At 35.3% G+C, this 22,419-nt stretch overlaps 1 protein-coding gene across 1 annotated transcript; it reads left to right on the top strand.

Moving 5' to 3' along the window:
* Positions 1–15: 15 nt before the first annotated feature.
* Positions 16–16,179, top strand: LOC117317722 (protein CNPPD1-like). The gene is made up of 8 exons (XM_033872621.1): positions 16–191; positions 1,066–1,153; positions 1,808–1,889; positions 2,375–2,495; positions 3,854–3,982; positions 12,150–12,211; positions 13,607–13,724; positions 15,223–16,179. Exons 1-8 carry the CDS (start codon positions 129–131, stop codon positions 15,925–15,927), a joined length of 1,368 nt encoding a protein of 455 aa, XP_033728512.1. The 5' UTR covers positions 16–128; the 3' UTR covers positions 15,928–16,179.
* The last annotated feature ends 6,240 nt before the right edge of the window (positions 16,180–22,419 follow it).

Genomic DNA, 22,419 nt, shown 5'->3' with positions numbered 1-22,419 from the left:
CCACACCTAAGTCTCGCGAGATTTCCTGTACAGAAGACGGAAGTTGGGGAGTTGCCGCGCAATGTTCATTACAGTGTGTTAGAAAACAAACATATTGACGTTATATTCAAAGTTTATTTGCTGTAAAAATGCAGCCATTCTATCTTCCCCTTTTCAGAGGGAATGATAGTTTAAATGGATTCGACGAGGAGGTAAGAACCGCTCCATGAATTGGACAAAGCAGACGTCTTGTCCGTGACTGATTCCCACATTCTCGTGTTTCCTAATTTATAACTTGGCATGATCTCATCGTAATATTTGATGTCCTGTGATATTACGCATGTATTTCTTTAGCCTTACGCTACGAATTTAAATGCATCACTGTTGCTCAGTCTGAATTTGTAAGGGAATTCCTCACTGTTGGTCAACAGTCTGAATATGTAAGGAAATTCCTCTCTGTTGGTTAACAATCTAGCCTTTATAGACAGGTGGTCGTTATGTACAGGTTCATTTATGATAAATTGGTTTTCCTTTGAACCAGAACAAGTAGCCTTGATAGATGTTCAAGCGCCAGCGGCCTATAAATCTGCCTGTTGGGGATTTTCTAATCCAAATTATCTCAATTCTAGGACATGTTGTAGGAAACAAATGTAAACAAATGTATAGAAAGACTCAAATATTCCGAAAATACCATAAACATGACTACTGTACGATGGAATACCGGATATCTGATAGGTCATCAGCGTCTCATGTATCATGATATGTATCATATAATATTAACCCCTATATAACGATACAAATCGTATCGCTACCCACCTTGCGATACAAGCTTAAGACTACTAATTATATATATATACATCTAATTATATCTAATTATATATATATATATGTGTCACTTATTTCGTGCAGGTTAGCTCAAGGGTGAAACAGCTCACAATATTCCTTTATATTATAATAATATGATAACTGCTATGTGTAATTCCAAATTACGAGTGCTGAAGTGACTGATTAAGTGTAATAAGTGTAAAAATTTTGGACATTTTTGTGTAAGAAATATTTAATAATTATGGGTGTTTCTGTTTACAGGACCATGAAGAATTTGCAGAGCGCCTTAGGAAAACCTTATACTACGGGAAAACTCCATCCACTGACCGCCCCTCTCTTCCTCTCACTGGTGTGTACAACCACAGAATAAACTAAAAACAGTTTGTCAGAAATAAAATTTTTGAATCTATACTACTTTAATGTCAGTTAAATTTGTATAGCCTCAGTACAAGGAACACAGACTCATTTGAAACATCCATTAATGGCATTATTTTGAAGATAATTTCTGAAGGAAATCATGTCGATCATAATGTGTTAAAGATTGAATCCATAGAGAGTTCATTTTGCACCCTTAATTGAACACACAAAAAATATGCAGATGTGAAACAGAAAACAGACAAATATAACATTGATGTAATACGTTAAAAATGTGATTAAGGTCTTGAACATAGTGTGTTTTGTGCCACTGGTGAAATCCAGCAAAAATATGTGACATATGTTTTATGACATAAGGAGTATTGCTGACGGCACGATTTGTTAATTGGTTAGTGATAATAAATATCCCATCGTTTAAAAAGGGATGCTAACATGCTGAAACTATTGGAATAGAAAATAATAGTATATTTTTTTAAAGATTTGTTCATTGAAGTTTTATAAATAATTTCATTGACACAGACAAAATTCCATTTACATGTGAATTTCACAGGGAAAAAAAATCACATGAAGGAATTTTGTCTGTGTATTGTAGTAGTTCCAGATAAAGATTTCTTCTTATGTTTTACAGAAATAACTGTTGAATACTTACAAGAAGCATGTCCAAGGCAACTAGGCAAGCTGGATACGTTTACTGCTGCGACCACTTCAAGGTTTGTATAATACAACTAGGTAACAAAAGTTTCTGATAGATTTAGATATTGTTATGTTGAATCCATGAACAGATTTGTTTCTTATTTACACCATTGTAACTTAACACAACATTCTACGCCTGATCACATGCCTATGGTCATTGATTAAGGTTAAAAGGTCACCTTTGACCCCCTTCTGCATAAGACAGTTTTTGGAATCAGTGTCGTATCTTGAGAACCCCCGGAATAGTTGTAAATATAAACACCAAAGTTTCACAACTCAATGCTCTTTACGTAGGAGCAGTGATATCCGTGTCCTACCTTTTCTAGTTATTTGTAATGAGGTTTGATCATATTGCTAGTCAAAAGAAGTAATATGTTTGGTGATAACTAAATCTTGACTTTTTGATTGAAGATAAAGAAAATTGCAAAGTTTTCAGCATCATTAAATATGAAACATCTACATGCTCATAGTTAAGCAAATATTCTTTCCTTTAATTTTTCAGACAAGCTTGTATGTCGCCATGTTCCGTGATGATGAGTTTGCTGTATGTCCAACGCTTAAAGACCCGGAACCCTGCCTACCTACAACAGATTTCTTCTTCTGACCTGTTTCTGATTTCTGTGGTAAGAAGGACGAATATATCAACATCCCTGCCCCGACAACAAAGTGTTCAATTGCATAGACTGTTACCCGTGTCTATTTGTCCGCAGTATAGAAAATTTGGAGGTGTTGCCATTCACTCATGAAGGATTATCTTGTGCATGGAATTATTTTGGAATCAAACATGGATAATAAATGGGGGGGGGAAAAGGCTTTTTAAACTGGAGTATTATTGTCTGGTGTCTTTGTCCAATCATCCTTCGTAAATTTGTGTTTGTCTAAAATTTTTGGCTGGTCTTTTTGAAACTTTATATGCATTATAATTGAAAAGAATTTTGATTCGACTATTTTTGCAAAAGTTATTGCCATTTTGTTCATTTCAGTATTTGATTTGTTGTCCTGACATCTACATTTTTCAACCAATTTCTTTGAAATGTCAGGCTTTACATAATCAGTTGTGTTTCCCTGCATTTAGGGGGTTTTTTTTGTGCAAACTTTGCCCTTTATTTATTTCTAGTACTTGAATCTTGTCCAGAGATTGCATACAATTTTCTTCCAATTTCTTTGAAAAGCTGCAGGCTTTATAATCAAGATATCAAGTGTTTAATGGGTTGGAGACTAACTCCTGATTATGTGTATTTCTGATATTGTTAGAACAATTAAACTTTGACATTTCATAGTTTAAATGTGTGGAAATGCTGACTAAGCACTCATATAGTGTAAGGTGATGTAAATCTTATTTCAATGCAAGATAATATATAACACTAATGACATCCAAGGTGTATATTGTTCTGCTCATAATACTCTTACTTTAACTGTTAATGCTCTGCAGTTTAAACTGATTCCAGCATGCAGCCTAGAGTTAAGATAGATTTGTTTAGAAATAATAAAACATTCCTCATTTTCCACACAAAATTTCAATATTTGACAAAATGATTTTAGAGATACAGTATCTGCTATGCCTTGCTGGAAAATATGATGTAGATCTGGAAAAAATAGAAATCAAAGTTGTAAAATTTTGTCTGCCCTTCAAAAGAAGGGAGACAATGTTATTATACTGGTTGCTGTCTTGTTCTTCTGAACTGTGACTTTCATTTTAAAGTCAAATGTCAGTTGAGTGCTAAATTGACAATAGTGTTCTCAGTTTAACTGTTCAAGTCTTTTAGTAAGGGGAGACAAAAGCTCTCAGATTGCAGTTGAATTAGTAAAAATAAAAACAGAAAACGATAAAATATTCAGGATCTCATAACCTACATGTACAAAGTCGAGGTGATCAAATGAGACCAAAGATACAGTAGATAATATATCTAGCTGAATGGTATGTTGTAATTCTTTTTTTATTTACATAAAACAAGTCCTAAGTTTCAGTACTGTTTTGTAGATGATGGCTTCTAAATTTCTGTACGACGAGGGAATTGATGACGAGGTTTTCAATGACGAGTGGGCGGCCTCTGCAGATCTAGAAACTGAAGAAGTGAATGAAATGGAGCGACAATTCCTCTCGGCCATAGTAAGTGTATATTTGATGTCAATACTTCAATATCATGTGATATCTGATGTCAATACTTCTTCAGTGTCCTGTGATATCAGATGTCAATACTGCTTCAACTTCATGTGATACCAGATGTCAACACTACTTCATTGTCATGTGATATCAGATATTAATACTGCTTCAATGTCATGTGATATCAGATATTAATACTGCTTCAATGTCATGTGATATATCTGATGTCAACACTACTTCAATGTCATGTGATATTAGCTATCATTAATCAGTGTTCCAGCTAGGTCGGGTTAGCAGCGCGGCGCCCTGCCCCTAATTCGAAGTTAGAAATGCGCCCCGCCCCTTTTCCTGTAGTACTGCTCTTTTTATGGAGGCGTTTACGCCTGCCATATTACAATCACCTACGAGTTGTGACGTCACAATCTCTCACTTTCATTTTGGTATATTTCCTTTCACAGTTCATTTTGTAGTTTCTTTCGGTTCATATATGATGTAGTTGAACTATATATACATTTATGAAAACTATCAAGACTACAAATAAAGTGCTATTACATGAAAAAAGGTATATTCAGTATAAATTTCTCTTCGGCGGAAGCCCGGAATTTGAGACCTCTGGTGGTAATTTCTGTAACTAGGGGTAATGATTCGCTTATACTATTAGTTCCAAGTATGAGGCACCTCATTGTAGTCCGTCATTCAAAGTAGATGTGCACAGAAATGTATTAACTATGCTGATAATGTTGTGAACATTTCAGGAACTATTTTGAATAAACAATAAGAATAATGTCTTGTAAATATCTACACCTGCATCGATTTTTGCAAATCTATATCGAAAATACTGTTTGAAGGGAGATAACTGCGAGATTCTGACGTTACCTTACAGAGGACACTTGTTTATAACTACTAGGAATAAAGACGACAAGCGCAAACAAATTCCCGATTTTCATAATACCCTCCAGGTTTTGGCTAACAACATTTCTTTTGTTTACAACTTGGTAGTTTGTTCACGAGATTTTATGAGATTTGGTCCGATATTTAGCGATCACGTGTTCCGTCTGTTTACGTGAGCGAGCACTCTGTCAAAATGGAGGCACGTGGATACGGGCTTCACACGAAGCATCAAAGTGTGATGTTTGTCGCTAGAAATTAATATCTATCAACATGAATTAAAGGCAAGTTGCTTACAAAGTTTAAATCTCTTTGAAATAAGCGTTTGTTTATTTAGGACGAAACTGTTTACGATAAGTTGTTCAAGCCTGGCCAGACCACAAAATCACAATATCTACTGCGATTATAGTCCGAATTTTCTGACGATCTTGCTAAATACTATATGCAGACTTTAATCAGCTTTAAGGCGATATCAACACCAGAACCCTTCGGATTACTGCGATAACTGATCGAAGTCCCTGTGTTTCAAATCTATGAATCGGTAGACCTAGAGTGATCTACGTGATGGCGTGATGGAATTCGATCGTTTATTTTTTAAAACTAAGAAAACTGGCACATATCTGTCTGGGTGGTCATTTGTGCTGTACCTTCCCCGACAGAGACAATATACATAATCTGGGTTTTTGTGATAAGGTTTAATGCAGTAACTACTCGCACTCGTAATACATATGAAAATGCTAAATTATTATTGAACCAGCTTGTCTTATTTATATATTATTCAGCTCACGATTCAACCTTTTCAAATGTTTTCATGTAATATATATACATGTATACATTTGTATGCACCAAGCTGTGGAATGTTTGTATTACATAGAATATTTAAACAATACAAAGTAATTGTAGATTAACAAAATGTATACCAATTGCATTTTAACCTATTAGTACAACTTTTTGTTGTTTTCATGTAATATAACTTTTTGTTGTTTTCATGTAAAATGATAAATACATGTATATCTATTGGCAATCGATATATCAAATCCATATAATATAAGACTTTATCAAATATCAATATTCCTCATAACTTTCAAAATAAATCTATATTTGCTTTTGAAATTTAATTAAAAATGTATGATTTTCATGTCATGAACAAATCCCTTAAAATGCTCATCAATCTCCTTATTGGTCTCCAGAAAGTGTGAAAATAAATGAAACTTTTTTGTCAATAATTCTATTTATTATGAATTCATGTATAACCATTTAGGTTTTTTCCAATGTTGACCTTTAAAACTATATATATATATACAAGCAATAATCTGTGGGATGTCAAATATGGAAGGCTATAGCTGTTTCAGGATAAATTGCCAAAAATGCTTATAAGTACTGTTTCTTATCACGGATCACATATATTGGGTTTTTGACTATTATGTGTTATTGCTACTTAAGTGTGAATTTTTTCGGCTTAAGTGATAATGTATTTCTTTGTACTTATGTGCAACAGACATCACGAGAGTTTAATTCTCCTACATATAATATTGACTCCTACAAAAAGAAGTTGAGTGATCATGAGTGGTTGACTACGAGAGGCATTTTATCAAATCTCATATTGACCATACTGATTGCTCATGATCATATTTCATCCGGCCTAGTAAACTCTAGAAAAAAACATCTTAATTTATGAAAGTAGCTAACTCCTTTAATGTATGTGTAAAAATTAAGTGTATATATATATATCGTACAAAACATCAAACTTCTAATATGGTAGATATGAAACATACATTTAGGCTGACTGCCTGATAATATAATACAATTTGTAGAGTTTACAATCCTTTGACATTCAGCTCATAATATACACCATTATAATTTGATATGTCGTCATGCGTCGGTCTTCTTCTTAAGACCAAGATATCGCAGAATGGTGTACAAAAGGTTCTAAAGCTGTTTTATCAAAATTGTTAATTTCATTGCCCCCTATGTGTCGCATTCTCCCTGGGGAGAGGATACATTTTACTATAGTTTATATAGGAAACTCATCACACATATTTTAGCATAATTTGTTTCATTTTCATTGGAAATTGGTTAGCACGTGGTTAGGGCAAACTTTTCTCAATGATATATTGTCAGAGAATGTCAAGGCCAACGACTTGTTATGGGTTCGAATGTCAAAAAATAAAAAATCTTATATTATTTTTTTTCATTTCATATGAAAGAACATAATCCACTGAAACAGAATGTGCATATTTTATTGTCATCAGATAAAAATATGGCAGAAAGATATGGCACTTGGAAAAGAATCATAAAGCTATTTTCTCCAGCCAAAATTAAAAAAATAATCCAAAATTGCAGAATAAAGGTTTCTGCTCTTTTATCTACAGTCAAACCTCGATGATTCGAACTTCGTTGATTCGAATTTCTCGCTGTATCGAACTTTTTGCTTGGTCCCGAATTTTCTCACTATATAACACTACTAACGAAACTATGTATGATTCGAATTTTTATAAATCGAAGTTTTCGATGTATCGAACTTTTTTCATGACCCGTTAGCTATGATATTATAGGTAATTGACATCTCATGATTCGAACAAAAAATTTACCTGTACTGACCACTGGACAGGTGTTTGTCGTGACCCCTGCGGCAAGATTTCACACCTCTCCCCCAAATGCCCTGAGTGACAATAGGGATAACCATAGCGTGTGTTGTCACTCCCGGTCATGGGGTTTATCACTAATCAGACCAAATTGATAGACAAAAAGTGTATTTAGAAGCCATGACATTTAATCACTCCGGTAAAACATTTCGGTGGTCGTCTCTGATAATCTCCGCCGCCATTGAAATCAGCGGTCGGTGAGTAAATTTTACGGAACTGTAAAACAACCGGACCAATTTTAAACACAAACAATTAGCGATGGCTTCACTCATATTCAAAGTGTCACGTTTCAAACTTATACATAAATATCCAAGTAAATCGATTATTTGTCATTCAATCATGCATTCTCCAACCGATCGGCATTCCGTATTTTATATGCACATAACGTAAACGCACGTGTCTTTCGCAGAAAAGCCTAACGACTTACGTAAGTGTGCATTGTACTTCTTTTGTTTTATCTGTTAAACGCGATATAAGTGTTTTGTAACCGATACATATTTTGTTTAATTAATAAAATGCTTAGGTATAATTAATGAAAAGAATTTTTTGATTTTGTTGTGTTCGAGGTATAAATTAAGTAAACTTTTCGATGTGAGCCTGACAGGCGACGATCAACACGAAGACACTGAGGACATGTAACGTTAACAGATATGGTCATTATCAAGAAAACATCGATCTATTGTCAACCATGAATAATTCGAAGTCCCGCTGTATCGAAGTTTTTCTGTTAGTCCCTTGAACTTCGAAACATCGAAGTTTGACTGTATAATATACACATGAAGGCTTGATGTTTGGCGCATCGATACCGTATGGCTGGCTACAAATGTTATACTTATATTTGACCTTGACCTTCATTCAAGGTCACGGGGGTCAAATGATGAAGAAAATTCAAAGTTCTTTCAAAATTATTAATTTGGGTCACATTTTTAAGAATCCGCTCCTTTAAAGGTGTGTGCAATGTATCAAGGTCAAATAATCAAAATGACGCAGATATGGCACTTTTAAAAAGAAATTCCTACCAAAATGAAAAAATGACCCAAAACTGCACATACACATGAAGGCTGGATATTTGGCAAACAGATACATGTAACATGTGTAACTGGCTACAAATATTGAGTTTATCTCTCTGACCTTGACCTTCATTCACATTTTAAAGAACCGGCTCTTATGAAGGTGTGTGTGAAGTTTCAAGGGCAAATTATTAAAAATGATGCAGACATGCTCTTTAAAGAATGTTTTCTTGCCAAAATCAAAAATTATCCATAAATTGCAATTCAATTGTTGGCTCAAAAGGGGTCAATTTGGCTCAATTGACATAAATAACTTCTCTGAAACTACGCAATCGATATAGCTCATACTTGACTGGTAGCATCCTTTTGGGTAGAGATTCAAAATTGTAAAAATGGTGGGGTTGACCCCTGGGGGGCAGGGTCAAAAGGAGTCAATTGGTTTCTCTGAAACTAAGTTATGGATATAACTCACATTGGTGTGGTAGCAATCCCTATGGGGTTGTACCCAAAGTCAATTTCATTTCATGGATTAATTGCACAATTTGGTATAAAACCTACATTTGTATGGTAGCTTGGTTATGGGGTGGGTATTCAAAATTGTACGAATGTTGGGGTTAACCTCCTGGGGCTGAAGGATGGGACCAAAATAGGTCAATTTCGCTAATTTCGACATTTTTAGAATAACAATAAACCAATGTACATGTACCCATATAAAATGCTTATGATATATTGACATAGAAATACCAGCGACAAATAAATTTAAGCATCATTCTTGTTTCATATCTCATAAAACCAGGTGAGCGATACAGGCCCTCTGGGCCTCTTGTTTTATCTGTGAAACCATTCGGATCCCAACTCCATAATCTTGCTGGACACCAAGAGATGAACACAATCCTGATGTAAAAATAGGCCCAGGGTTCTTTCCCCACCCCAAGGGACTTATACAATCATATTGAATTGATATCAAATATAAAAAAAGTTTTCTTCAATATTTTGCATGTAAAACGCTGTATATTTATATACAGTACCTATAGCTACTAGGCTATTATCTACATCTTGGTGGTAAATTAAAAAGCAACAAATCACAAATCACAGTTTATTGTTAATATTGACATTGGATCTATTAAAATAGATGGAATTGATATCTAATTTTGAAATAATTGTCCTTAAAAATGAGGTCTTTGTTAAAAAAAAGTGTAATAACTTTTAAAAGCTGTCAATCTAATTTTGATATTATTCTAAGATCAAAATAGAAAGGAATAAACAATTTTGTTTACAAGATATTGAAAGATATTGAAAGACATTGCACACTTTCAACAAAAAAAGTAGCAGACACTCCCTGTATTTTCAATACATATCGTGTATTGCTATAACTTATTGAAATGCATATCTTATTGTTTTGACGTTTCTAATACCCAGGCCTATAAAATATAAGTTTGTTTTAAACACATAAATGCAAATTTTGAACTACTTAAGTATAAAAGATGGTTTAAAGTATGAATGTTAATGACATGTACCTAAGTAGACGTTGATTTGAAAAAAAAATTAAAATGTTTGACTTTTTAAGTAAAGGTTTGATTGAAATAAGAAATGTTTAACTACTTTTAGAAGTAGGTTTGCAACTTTTAAGATGGTTAAAACCATTATGTACATCGGAACAGTCTAAACCATTACATTCATCAGGACTGTGAAAACCATTATGTCCGGTTGGTTTGACACATTTAAGTGGAAATGTTTAGTCATGTTGGTATCAGTTTAATTTGTATTCTTGCTTTATTTCAAATATCTCCTTTTACATCTGACTAACGCCTCCTACAGTACTTTCAGTACTTTGATTTCTAAGTGTCATTGATGCTCATTTTGCCTCGTATACTCTAGGTCCGATTTGCTGAAGCCATGCAATATACAGTCAGTCAGTCAGTCACTAATTGGCCACCTGTAACACCAGTCCCCTTACCTGTAGACCTTTATCCACGGTACTGATGGACGCTGCCCGAGGCAGAGATCGGTCAGCTGGGGATCGAGCTGGTGTTTTATAGATTCATTTAACCGTGACGAGTCGATAGGATCGGTTGGTAATCCAATTAAATCATAATCACGAAGGCTTTTTGAAGATGGACAAAGTAATGATAATGGATGGAAAAGTTGTTTTACTTATGTAAACAACTTTTGACAAGACCGAAAAGAGCCGCACGTTTGTCGTAAAGTTATCCCATGAGCACGTGTGCAATTGGCGATCGATCTATAGTATATCTTTGAAATTTTCTTCACATGACAACACGAAATCCTTCTGGTTTTAACCAAGCAACATTTAAGTAAATGATCATGAGATCACTTTCCAGTGATTTTCCAGTGATCAAAATTAGCTTTCGGTTGATTTTATTTGATGAAGTTTGGCGGGACGCCGGAAATGGTTCGTTGTAAATGCAGATGTCGCAAATTCCTTGTTGGATTGACGGATTTCTATACAAAATGTTTATTTTTCATAAATAAATAAAGGACACATAAAAATATCTGCTCATATGAATAATGGTTGCAAAAGTTTAGTTTATATTGTGTTATTTTCGTATCTGAAATGCCGACTCTGCATTAACTGCGGGTCATGTGATAGCCAAGTGATTACATTTCTACAACACGCGGGGACCGTTTGTTTACGAGAGCAACAGAACAAATGTTTGATCAGAAACTTGCGAATCATGATCGGCCCTAATTCGTTTACCATTTCTTATAATTAATTCAAGAAAATGTTAACTTGCTATAATTTCCTGATTTTAGTTTACCGTTATTTCTAAAGAGTCTAAAGTGAAAGTAGAAATTTACCGCCGCTTACAAGATACATCGCAGTTATTTGGACGAAGTTTATTCAGATATTAAATAATATAATTTCATTTACTTAATCATTTTTTTCTCATATATGCTTGATCACCTTTTCTCTTTTGCTCTATAATATCTTCACTTACAATTAGTCGTCTTATAATCACAACAGACAGACTAACTTCTGGTTGAAAATATCGCTCTGTTGACTATAATCTGATAGTAACTTTTTGATTGGACGTAATTATCGTATATGGATTTTCTCAATACACCCTTAAATTGAAATAATGCTAATATCATATTATTTTTGAATTACTCTAGGTCATAACTTTTACCATCAAAATTTAAAACAATATTTGAAGAATAAAGAGAAGAAAGAAGACATTTTTACACACAAACGAAATAATAAAAAAAAATCAACAGATTTCTATTTGTCTCTTATGAATCAAGTCATATGTAAGGCATGGATGTACTTAAATTGTCCTGTAAAATAAGGTAGAAGATAGATAGGCCCGGAAAAAATGTCGCGAACAAAAATGCCCTTTTTTTAGGCAGCGCCCTGCCCTTTTCAAATCCTAGCTGGAACACTGTTAATGTTTGACTACTTAGAGAATATGACTGACATTTGGTTTGTACTGTAAGAAATGAAATGCTCCATTCTTTTACCTGACAATACTGCAGTACCTGATGCACTAGTCAGTAAGTAGTTAGCATAAAAAACAACTTATCTTAATTTAATCAAATGGTTAACTGCATCCAAAATTCAACTTTACATTGTGTTGAAACAAGAGCTCAAATAAGATTCATCTATTCCAGGACTGGCAACTTTTCGTGAGACCAAATGAATTCTACGACATCCTTCATGACATGGAAAGGCGGTTGGTATCTTTATAACTTTATTCAAGCCGATGTACATTTGGTCTCTTTGACTACAATTCTTTCAAATTGACCACAAGATGATTTTGTCATTATAAAGTGGACTCCACTTGTTATAATATCTCGTTAATTAATGTTTTTTACATGGACCAAAATTTTAGCCCACCAGTATCACATGGTGGACAATTCTAAGTCACTTATGTTGGTGGTCCATCCATCTTATATATAAGTCAAATCTTGATATTTGTTCAATATAAAATTATTGCTGTCATCATTTTCTGCGTGACCTTTGGAATTGTGTTGCAACAAAGTTACAAGTGGATGTTGTGGAATATACTGTTATTAGGGTCACTGTGACCTTAATTTTAACACTTCATAAGGAGAGCAGTGGAAACATGTTTTTGTTCTTAAAAACAAATCAGATTAATATTTCCAAATTTGATTTTCATGTGTTAATTGTGGTAATATTGACAACCCTGTATGATAGTACTAAAGTTAACTGCATATTTGTCCTAACTTTGAATATTTGTCTTATGATTTTCAATATTTGTATTCTGTTGATTTCTGACTTAAGATATTTGTATTCTGTAGGATTGCCCTACGACAAGCTAGAGAACGTGGATGGTTTACTATATAGTATTTGTATTCTGTAGGATTGCCCTACGACAAGCTAGAGAACGTGGATGGTTTACTATATAGTATTTGTATTCTGTAGGATTGCCCTACGACAAGCTAGAGAACGTGGATGGTTTACTATATAGTATTTGTATTCTGTAGGATTGCCCTGCGACAAGCTAGAGAACGTGGATGGTTTACTATATAATATTTGTATTCTGTAGGATTGCCCTACGACAAGCTAGAGAACGTGGATGGTTTACTATATAATATTTGTATTCTGTAGGATTGCCCTACGACAAGCTAGAGAACGTGGATGGTTTACTATATAATATTTGTATTCTGTAGGATTGCCCTACGACAAGCTAGAGAACGTGGATGGTTTACTATATAATATTTGTATTCTGTAGGATTGCCCTACGACAAGCTAGAGAACGTGGATGGTTTACTATATAATATTTGTATTCTGTAGGATTGCCCTACGACAAGCTAGAGAACGTGGATGGTTTACTATATAATATTTGTATTCTGTAGGATTGCCCTACGACAAGCTAGAGAACGTGGATGGTTTACTATATAATATTTGTATTCTGTAGGATTGCCCTACGACAAGCTAGAGAACGTGGCCGGTTTACTATATAATATTTGTATTCTGTAGGATTGCCCTACGACAAGCTAGAGAACGTGGATGGTTTACTATATAATATTTGTATTCTGTAGGATTGCCCTACGACAAGCTAGAGAACGTGGATGGTTTACTATATAATATTTGTATTCTGTAGGATTGCCCTACGACAAGCTAGAGAACGTGGATGGTTTACTTATACTGACCTCATGGTGCTATCTGAAGATCCCCGAATTGCCAAACTAGCGAGCTTTCTCAGCCAGGAGATCTCCAAGGTATAAAGCTTTGTCCATGTATTTATAACAGGCTTTCTAGCCAACATCACTCAAGGATTTTAGCCCACCATCATTCGTTTCTATGGCCATTTTAAAATTTGATAGTTGAATTTTTTTATCCCCATTTCTTAGAAAGTAAAGGATATTTCGTGTCATAATCTTTGAAATATCCAGGTGAGCAATACAGGCTCTACAGGCCCTCTGGACCTCTTGTACAGTTTGTATCCTTGAACAGTTTATGCCTTTTAGGGCACTGGTCATCCCAGCCTCTTCACTGTTTTCCTGACAACACTGAAAATGTCATAGGTGTTTAAACTCCTACGTATAGTTGATATATTAAGGTCAGTTGTGAAAGTTTATTGATATTTATTAGCTCACCTGGTCCAAAGGACCAAGGTGAGCTTATGCCATACCGTGGCGTCCGTCCGTCCGTCAACAATTGACTTATTTGACTTCTTCTTCATAACCGCTGATCGGAATTTCACCAATTTGGTCAGAAGCATCCCTATGGGTAGGGGACTCAAAATTGTACAAATGATGGGGCTGACCCCCTGGGGGCCTCTGTGGTGGGGCCATAAGGGGTCAATTTAGCTATATTGATATAAACGACTTCTTATCTGAAACCGAGCAGTGGATATCGCTCATATTTGCTTGGTAGCATCACTATGGGATGGGGATTCAAAATTGTACAAATGATGGGGCTGGCCCTCTGGGGCGGGGTCAAATGAGGTCAATCGGGCTATATTGATATAAACGACTTCTTCTCTGAAACCCAGTAGTGGATATCGCTCATATTTGCCTGGTAGCATCACTATGTGGTGGGGATTCAAAATTGTACAAATGATGGGGCTGACCCCTCAGGGGCCTGAGGGGTGGGGCCAAATGTGGTCAATTGAGCTATACTGATATTAACAACTTCTTCTCTGAAACAGAGCAATGGATATCGCTCATATACGCTGGTAGCACCTACTTGGGGTAGGAATTCAAAATTGTACAAATGGTGGGGCTGCCCCCCCTGGGGGCTGAGGGGCGGGCCAGAAGGGGTCAATTTGCCTAAATTGATATAAACAACTTCTTCTCTGAAACTAAGCAGTGGATATCGCTCATATTCGCCTGGTAGCATCCCCTAGGGGTAGAGATTCAAAATTTTACAATTGGTGGGGCTGACCCCCTGGGGGCTGAGGGGTGGGGCCAAAAGGGATCAATTTGGCTAAATTGACATTTTTAGAATTACAATAAAACCAATGTTCATGTACCCATATAAAATGCTTATGATATATTGACATAGCAATACCAGGGACAAATATACTTAAGCATAGTTCTTGTTTCATATTTCATGAAACTAGGTGAGCGATACAGGCCCTCTGGGCCTCTTGTACTTGTTATATCAAACAACAACAACAAAGACTAACAAACTGTATATTTTGTAGTTAAATATTGATTCAAAATTTGTATTGAAAAGTTTGTATAGATACTATAGTATTTGATTGTTTTACAGGTGGTGCTCGTCAGCTCATTTGCCTACTTAGCTGGTGTGTTGACCATGGTGGGCTCGACCCTTCTAGTCACAACCATGTCAACGGCAGTCATGGTCCACGGTCCAACGATCTTAGCCCCTCCTCATCCAAGCCTTCCACAATCTGTACCGAAATGTCTTAACAGTCGCTGTAACAAAACCGCTTCTGAAACCGCAGCAGATACAGTCACGATAGATTCCAACAGTCCAAGACACGAGGAAACTGCCAAGACAACGGAGAGAGGTAGTGAAGGGTTATCCGTGTTAAAGAACGCTGTTGATGGACTTCTCTCTCTCTTCACTGTGGTTTCGCTGAGAGAAGCTTTCGTTAAATACCGTACAGAGGACAAGCAGAACAGCCACTATCAAGGTTTGACTGATCACGAATACTCGACTAAAGGCACCAGACTTCCAAACAAATCTGTGACCATCGACTATGGAAACTCTCTTCATTCCAATGACCGTGTTCCGTATCGTCTTAATGGTTGTGCTTCCTGTGAAAAACGCGAGTCAAATGGAAACAAACAGAACAGAAATGTGCGAATGGTGTCTAATCAGGCTCAGTGCGTTGTTGATCATGAGGTGGTCCGTGTAGGGTTCAAGGACTTGATGCTATATGATCGTTTCTCAGACATATCGTTAGGGTTCGCTACGGGACTGAAATCTCCAGCACTGTTACACACCTGATAAAGGTTAACAGGCCGGTACAGGATTTTCATTGCGGCCAAATAGCATAAAGAAAATTAAAAATGTTCACAGTTTAGATCTAAAGAGAACATCCATTGTAATCAGAAATCTTTGAATATAATATAGTTTGGAAGGTGTCTAAGCAGCACTGAAATGATTTAGATACTGGAGAGAAACAAGAGGCCCAGAGGGCCTGTATTGCTCACACTGAAATGATTTAGATACTGGAGAGAAAAAAGTAAATCAATCAAACAAAATATGAAAAAAAAAATTCAAAATGATTAAAGGATGAAAAGAAAATGTCTTGAGATGTGCTTTTGAAATCTTGTGGAAAGTTATGTATTTTGTTGCGCTTAATTCTGAACGGTCTGATGTTGTCTTCTGTAACTTACAGTATTTATTTTTGTGAAGATCATCATATTATATGTATTTATGTGTAGGTAGGGGAAATTCATAATCAAATTACTACTGTGTACCACTTGTAACAATATCAGTTTATCAGGGGTTGACACTAACAGTGGCCTGGCATTTGGACATCTGGTTTGGCTGACAGGATGACCCAGTCCTGCAGGCTGTTGATATTTCTAGGCATATATATACTACTGGTGAAGGAAATTTAGTAAAAGATTTCTTCATTTGCTATGAAAATTTAGGCTTATTGATAAATGAAAAAGGAAAAACATGGTAAAATCTAATATCACACGGTCTTAATGTGAAAAATTTACCCCTCTTGAGGGAAATTGAACCAGTACACAGCCAGAGCTATTGCTCTCGGAGCAGGACTGTGTCATTTCAAAATCTGACCGCCAAGTGGTCTGCCAAGGCTATTAGCATCAAACCCTGTCAATAATTATAAACAAATTTGTGATATGACAGTTGAATACATCTTGTGATCTGGTATTGTTGAAATCATGTTGAGTGGAAGCATTTATTTTTACGTAAGAGATATATTTTTGTGATGCGACTCAAGCGTTGGTTTTAATTGAATTCATAGAAAATCTTATAAAAAATATAAATTCTGCAGTAAATATGTTTGACAAGAAATCCATTGATGATTAGATCCACAAATTATTGTTTTTGAAAATAAATTACTTCAGCATCATATAAACATGTCTGACTTATCATTACATTTACTACTAAAACAGTTATATTGTATGTTGTTAAATTTCACAGGCCTAGTATTTCTCTGCTTGACTTAGTTCACGGGTATAAGGGGATGTTATATAATATGAACACTCAGTATTTCTCAGTCGGAATATTCAAACATAAAAACAATCACTTTGTTGTAATAGCAGTCTCCCTGTTTAGTCGCAGTTGTAATTCAGCAGTCACAAAACATTTTTTCCACAAGACTCGTGTCCCGACACTTTATCACTAGCCCTCCACCTTTGGGTTGCGAGTTTGAAACCTACGTTGGACAGTTGCCTGGTTCTGACTGTAGGCCTGTGGTTTTTCTCCGGAAACTCTGGCTTTCCTCCACCTCCAAACCTGGCATGTCCTTAAATGACCCTGGCTGTTAATAGGACGTTAAACAAAATCAACCAAACCAATCGTATTCAATCAAAATTATACTCTGCAGTGTTTTGATTTACATAATTTGCCTCATAGTAATAAACATGTTCAAAATCAATATTGAGGATTACTGTGTTTAGAACATTTCCATTAAATATCTCCGTCTTGAAAACATTCTGTTTGGCATGCATATGACCATGTTATGCAATTGTGTTTCCCTGAACGACATTTCAATTCAAAATTTATTAGCCTCTGTGTATTCCTGTATTTGACTTTTGTCAATATTGAAATCTCCTACATTTGCAATCAATTTCTTTGAAACTTTTTAGGATTTGTAATCATGGTACTGTATATTTATGTTTCGCCCAAAAAGCATTGTTTGGAAAAGTTATTCCCCTTTGTTATTTTGGTGTGAGAAAAGATCAGAATATAGCATTATGGGGTGAGAAAGGGAGGAAGAGAGGGGAGTTTTGACATATTTGATAACTCTCACGAGTTGTCAACGAAATAATGCTGGCTTCTTATCTAAAATGGCGTCTCTCACGAGTCGTCAACCAAATAATGCAGGTTTCTTATCCAAAACAGCATCTCTTACGAGTCGTCAACCAAATAATGCAGGCTTCTTATCTAAAATGGCGTCTCATGAGTCGTCAACCAAATAATGCAGGCTTCTTATCTATAATGGCGTCTCTCACGAGTCGTCAACCACATATTGCAGGCTTCTTATCTAAAATGGCATCTCTCACGAGTCGTCAACCACATAATGCAGGCTTCTTATCTAAAATGGCGTCCCTCACGAGTCGTCAACCAAATAATGCAGGCTTCTTATCTAAAATGGTATCTCTCACGAGTCGTCAACCAAATAATGTAGGCTTCTTATCTAAAATGGCGTCTCTTGCTAGTCATCAACCAAATAATGCAGTCTTATCTAAAATGGCGTCTCACGAGTGGTCAACCAAATAATGCAGGCTTCTTATCTAAAATGGCGTCTCTTGCTAGTCATCAACCAAATAATGCAGTCTTATTTAAAATGGCGTCTCACTAGTCGTCAGCCAAATAATGCAGGCTTCTTATCTAAAATGGTGTCTCATCACTGGCAATATTTCCCTGTATTAAAGGGTTTTGGACACATAGGGTATTTTTCCATTTTCTGTTAGCCCGACCCCATAAATGTTGGCTGACACAGGTTTTACCTCGCCTTACAAAGCTGTTTATCTATTTTAGGTCAGTAGGGTGATATTGCTGCTGGCTGAAAAATTTTAATGAGCTAGGTGGTCATGTGGTCCGATGCGTCATCTGGTTCACCTCACCAGTATCACTAGGCTAGAATCTGCCTTGTTATATGCATTTATAGAGGGAAACTTCAAAGAGCCCCATATTATTTTGTAAACATTGAAAGCAATGACAGTGAATGTCCTGATTTTATCATCTTACATGTTTAGATTTTCTTTCCACACCTCATGTCTGTAATTGTATAATCAAAATACGGTAGTAGACCAGCGGACAATATCATAACCTTGGTACAGTAATTTACTAATATCACATGTCATCTTTTTATTTATTTCTTTTTTATTTTAAAAACTCAAACAATGGCATATACACTATAGGTCTACTCAGAGATGTAAATATCACATATGTGATATATACATCTCTGGTCTACTATACAGTGAGGTGACAAAATGATCTCACTTGTGCAATCTTTTTACGGTGATTAATTTTCCTAGCCTTGTTAACCATTTTATTTTTGGCATAATTTGATAAGATTTTGTACACTTTTAAGAACATGTTTTACCCTTTCCTGACGTAATATTAACATAAAAATATCCATTTCTTAATTTTGCAAGATAAAGATTTGATAAAAATGCAGTAGTTTGAAATACAGTTGTCTCATCCTGATGTAATTTAATTAGATAGTACGTAATCACAGAACTGATTTTTTTTTTATCCGAGACGATACATGGGTTTTTTGTACATTGAACTTTGAGGATTTCCTTTGTACATATTAAATCAAGAATTTTTAAATATTGGTTGAAATTAAAGCGTCCAGATAATTTTGTACTCAAAGCATGTTATGATGACATGTTGGAAACTACTAAAGATCCTTGGATTCTTTATTTAAATCAGGAACTTTGAACTGTCAGTCTTGGGTAAATGTTTGAAGAAATCAGTTACTGTTCTGATCAATTTTACAGTAATGTATTCAAACAACATCCTTTTTTGACAATTTCCTTAAAGAATGTTTTATGAAGGTAATGTATTTGATGTGGTGAAAATGTTACGCAGACATTCGTATTGATTTGATTAAAACATATCATTTTAAATACTCTAGTATGTTTAAACGTATTCAGTTACTCAAAGTAGAAAATATAAAAGAACATAACAATTAAGTAAAATATTTATCACCAACAAATAAACTAAAGGAAAGATTTTTTTATAAGATTTTAATTAGAATATATTCATTTTTAATGATTATTTCTCTGTTTCCCTGTAACAAATCTGACAAATTAGCTTATTGAATTATAAATCATGTAAGAGTGGATGCCTTTGTCCATTAATGTTATATACTATTTTATCCAATAAGCTGTAAAACTTATGGAATAAAGTTGAATTGAATACAGTTGTTTAATGAATAACGGGATCATCACTGGAGTACATGTAACCAATTCACTGTTGTAACCCAATATATTAATGTAAAGTATTCCCACGTCACAAAACCTTTGGTAGATAGTGTGTAAATAGTGATTTAATGCGACACACAGTTGGGTGTAAATAACGTTATTTATACTATCATCTCGGCAGCAGTGAACTGTGACATAGGAGGCTGACCGACCTCCTTATCAGAATGAAATTTTGCATATAGGTCAGTTGTCCAGATGGACCCATACCATGCCCTGTATCTCAGCGTGTATATACACAACCCCAGGAGTGTGAGGGTAATTTGACTGGCTTTTCAGAAAACCAACCTATAGACAACTTCAACCTTTTTGTGTCTAAAACCCTTTAATTGGAGTTAGGGAGGGGGCTTCAATTAAGACATGGCTTATTGTTGGATAAAGAGAAAACATGAGAATCCCCCCTCGTGTGGACATATAACAGACATGTAATTTGAGATTTAAATAAATTTTATTTAATTTGAGGTTACATCATTATATCACAAATGCAGTGTTTTAAGAATTGATAAGGAGCACGATACATTTAATTAGAAATATTCGACAATAATGACCACACGTCCTATACAGATTTCGATACCCATTCCTATTATGATTGACTTTCGATAAATATTTATATATAAACAAACATTATACAGTATTATGTACTATACAGACATCACATTAGATGTGTATTGTCTCAACATGTGTCAATTCAAAAAAAAAAAAATTTTGCTCATTTACAACTACGTATACAACATCACATTATTATGTACACTGGGTATTTAAGTATCGGGATTCAGAAATATGTGTCATAGTATATTCTATATTTACACGTTACCTTGAGAATATATCCTGATTACAACAATATAGATTAAAGAACAACAATTTACAACACTAGGTACATTGCAAAATTTTTTGACATTTCATTTTGTTCATACTCTCACAAGAATTGCACATAAGTATATGTCTCGCCTGTCCTGATTGGTCAGTATAGCAAGTTTGTCTAGCCTGTCCTGATTGGTCAGTATAGCAAGTTTGTCTAGCCTGTCCTGATTGGTCAGTATAGCAAGTTTATAAGCAAACTTTAAAAGCCACTAACATTTCATTATTTTTTCCAAAAACATTCAGTTGCTTGCCTGGAATCACCCTAAATACCTTACAAATGTGTAGATATTCATGGGTATCAGTAGAGATGTCCATACTTAAATGTAAATATATTCCAGTTTTGGTTGGAACAACTTTGTTTCTTTTTTCAGAAACTGAGCTAACACAAAACATTAAAGTCCAGATTTCCAGTATCCCTAAATTCCAGAGTTGCTGGACCATAAATTCTGGATGATAGTCTGTATATAACGGCAGTGTTGAGATGTCCACTATGTGATCTGACTGGATGATAAGTCTGTATATAACGGCAGTGTTGAGATGTCCACTATGTGATCTGACTGGATGATAAGTCTGTATATAACGGCAGTGTTGAGATGTCCACTATGTGATCTGACTGGATGATAGTCTGTATATAACGGCTGTGTTGAGATGTCCACTATGTGATCTGACTGGATGATATTCTGTATATAAAGGCTGTGTTGAGATGTCCACTATGTGATCTGACTGGATGATAGTCTGTATATAACGGCTGTGTTGAGATGTCCACTATGTGATCTGACTGGATGATAGTCTGTATATAACGGCTGTGTTGAGATGTCCACTATGTGATCTTAGTCTGTATATAACGGCTGTGGTGAGATGTCCACTATGTGATCTGACTGGATGATAGTCTGTATATAACGGTAGTGTTGAGATGTCCACTAAGTGATCTGACTGGATGATAGTCTGTATATAACGGCTGTGTTGAGATGTCCACTATGTGATCTGACTGGATGATAGTCTGTATATAACGGCTGTGTTGAGATGTCCACTATGTGATCTGACTGGATGATAGTCTGTATATAAAGGCTGTGTTGAGATGTCCACTATGTGATCTGACTGGATGATAGTCTGTATATAACGGCTGTGTTGAGATGTCCACTATGTGATCTGACTGGATGATAGTCTGTATATAACGGCTGTGTTGAGATGTCCACTATGTGATCTGACTGGATGATAGTCTGTATATAACGGCTGTGTTGAGATGTCCACTATGTGATCTGACTGGATGATAGTCTGTATATAACGGCTGTGTTGAGATGTCCACTATGTGATCTGACTGGATGATAGTCTGTATATAACGGCTGTGTTGAGATGTCCACTAAGTGATCTGACTGGATGATAGTCTGTATATAACGGCTGTGTTGAGATGTCCACTAAGTGATCTGACTGGATGATAGTCTGT

The sequence above is a fragment of the Pecten maximus genome, chromosome 19 (assembly GCF_902652985.1).
Source record: "Pecten maximus chromosome 19, xPecMax1.1, whole genome shotgun sequence".
In the NCBI taxonomy this organism is placed as follows: Eukaryota; Metazoa; Mollusca; class Bivalvia; order Pectinida; family Pectinidae; genus Pecten; species Pecten maximus.
The sequence above is the reverse complement of the archived record's forward strand: the minus strand, read 5'-3'. Positions and strand labels throughout refer to the sequence as shown.

Bases quoted from the DNA above. Each gene is read 5' to 3' on its own strand.
- LOC117317722 (XM_033872621.1), top strand. From the start codon at position 129: ATGCAGCCATTCTATCTTCCCCTTTTCAGAGGGAATGATAGTTTAAAT. The intron at 1,154-1,807 runs GTGTGTACAACC...TATGTTTTACAG, and splicing joins CCCCTCTCTTCCTCTCACTG to AAATAACTGTTGAATACTTA. The intron at 2,496-3,853 runs GTAAGAAGGACG...ACTGTTTTGTAG, and splicing joins ACCTGTTTCTGATTTCTGTG to ATGATGGCTTCTAAATTTCT.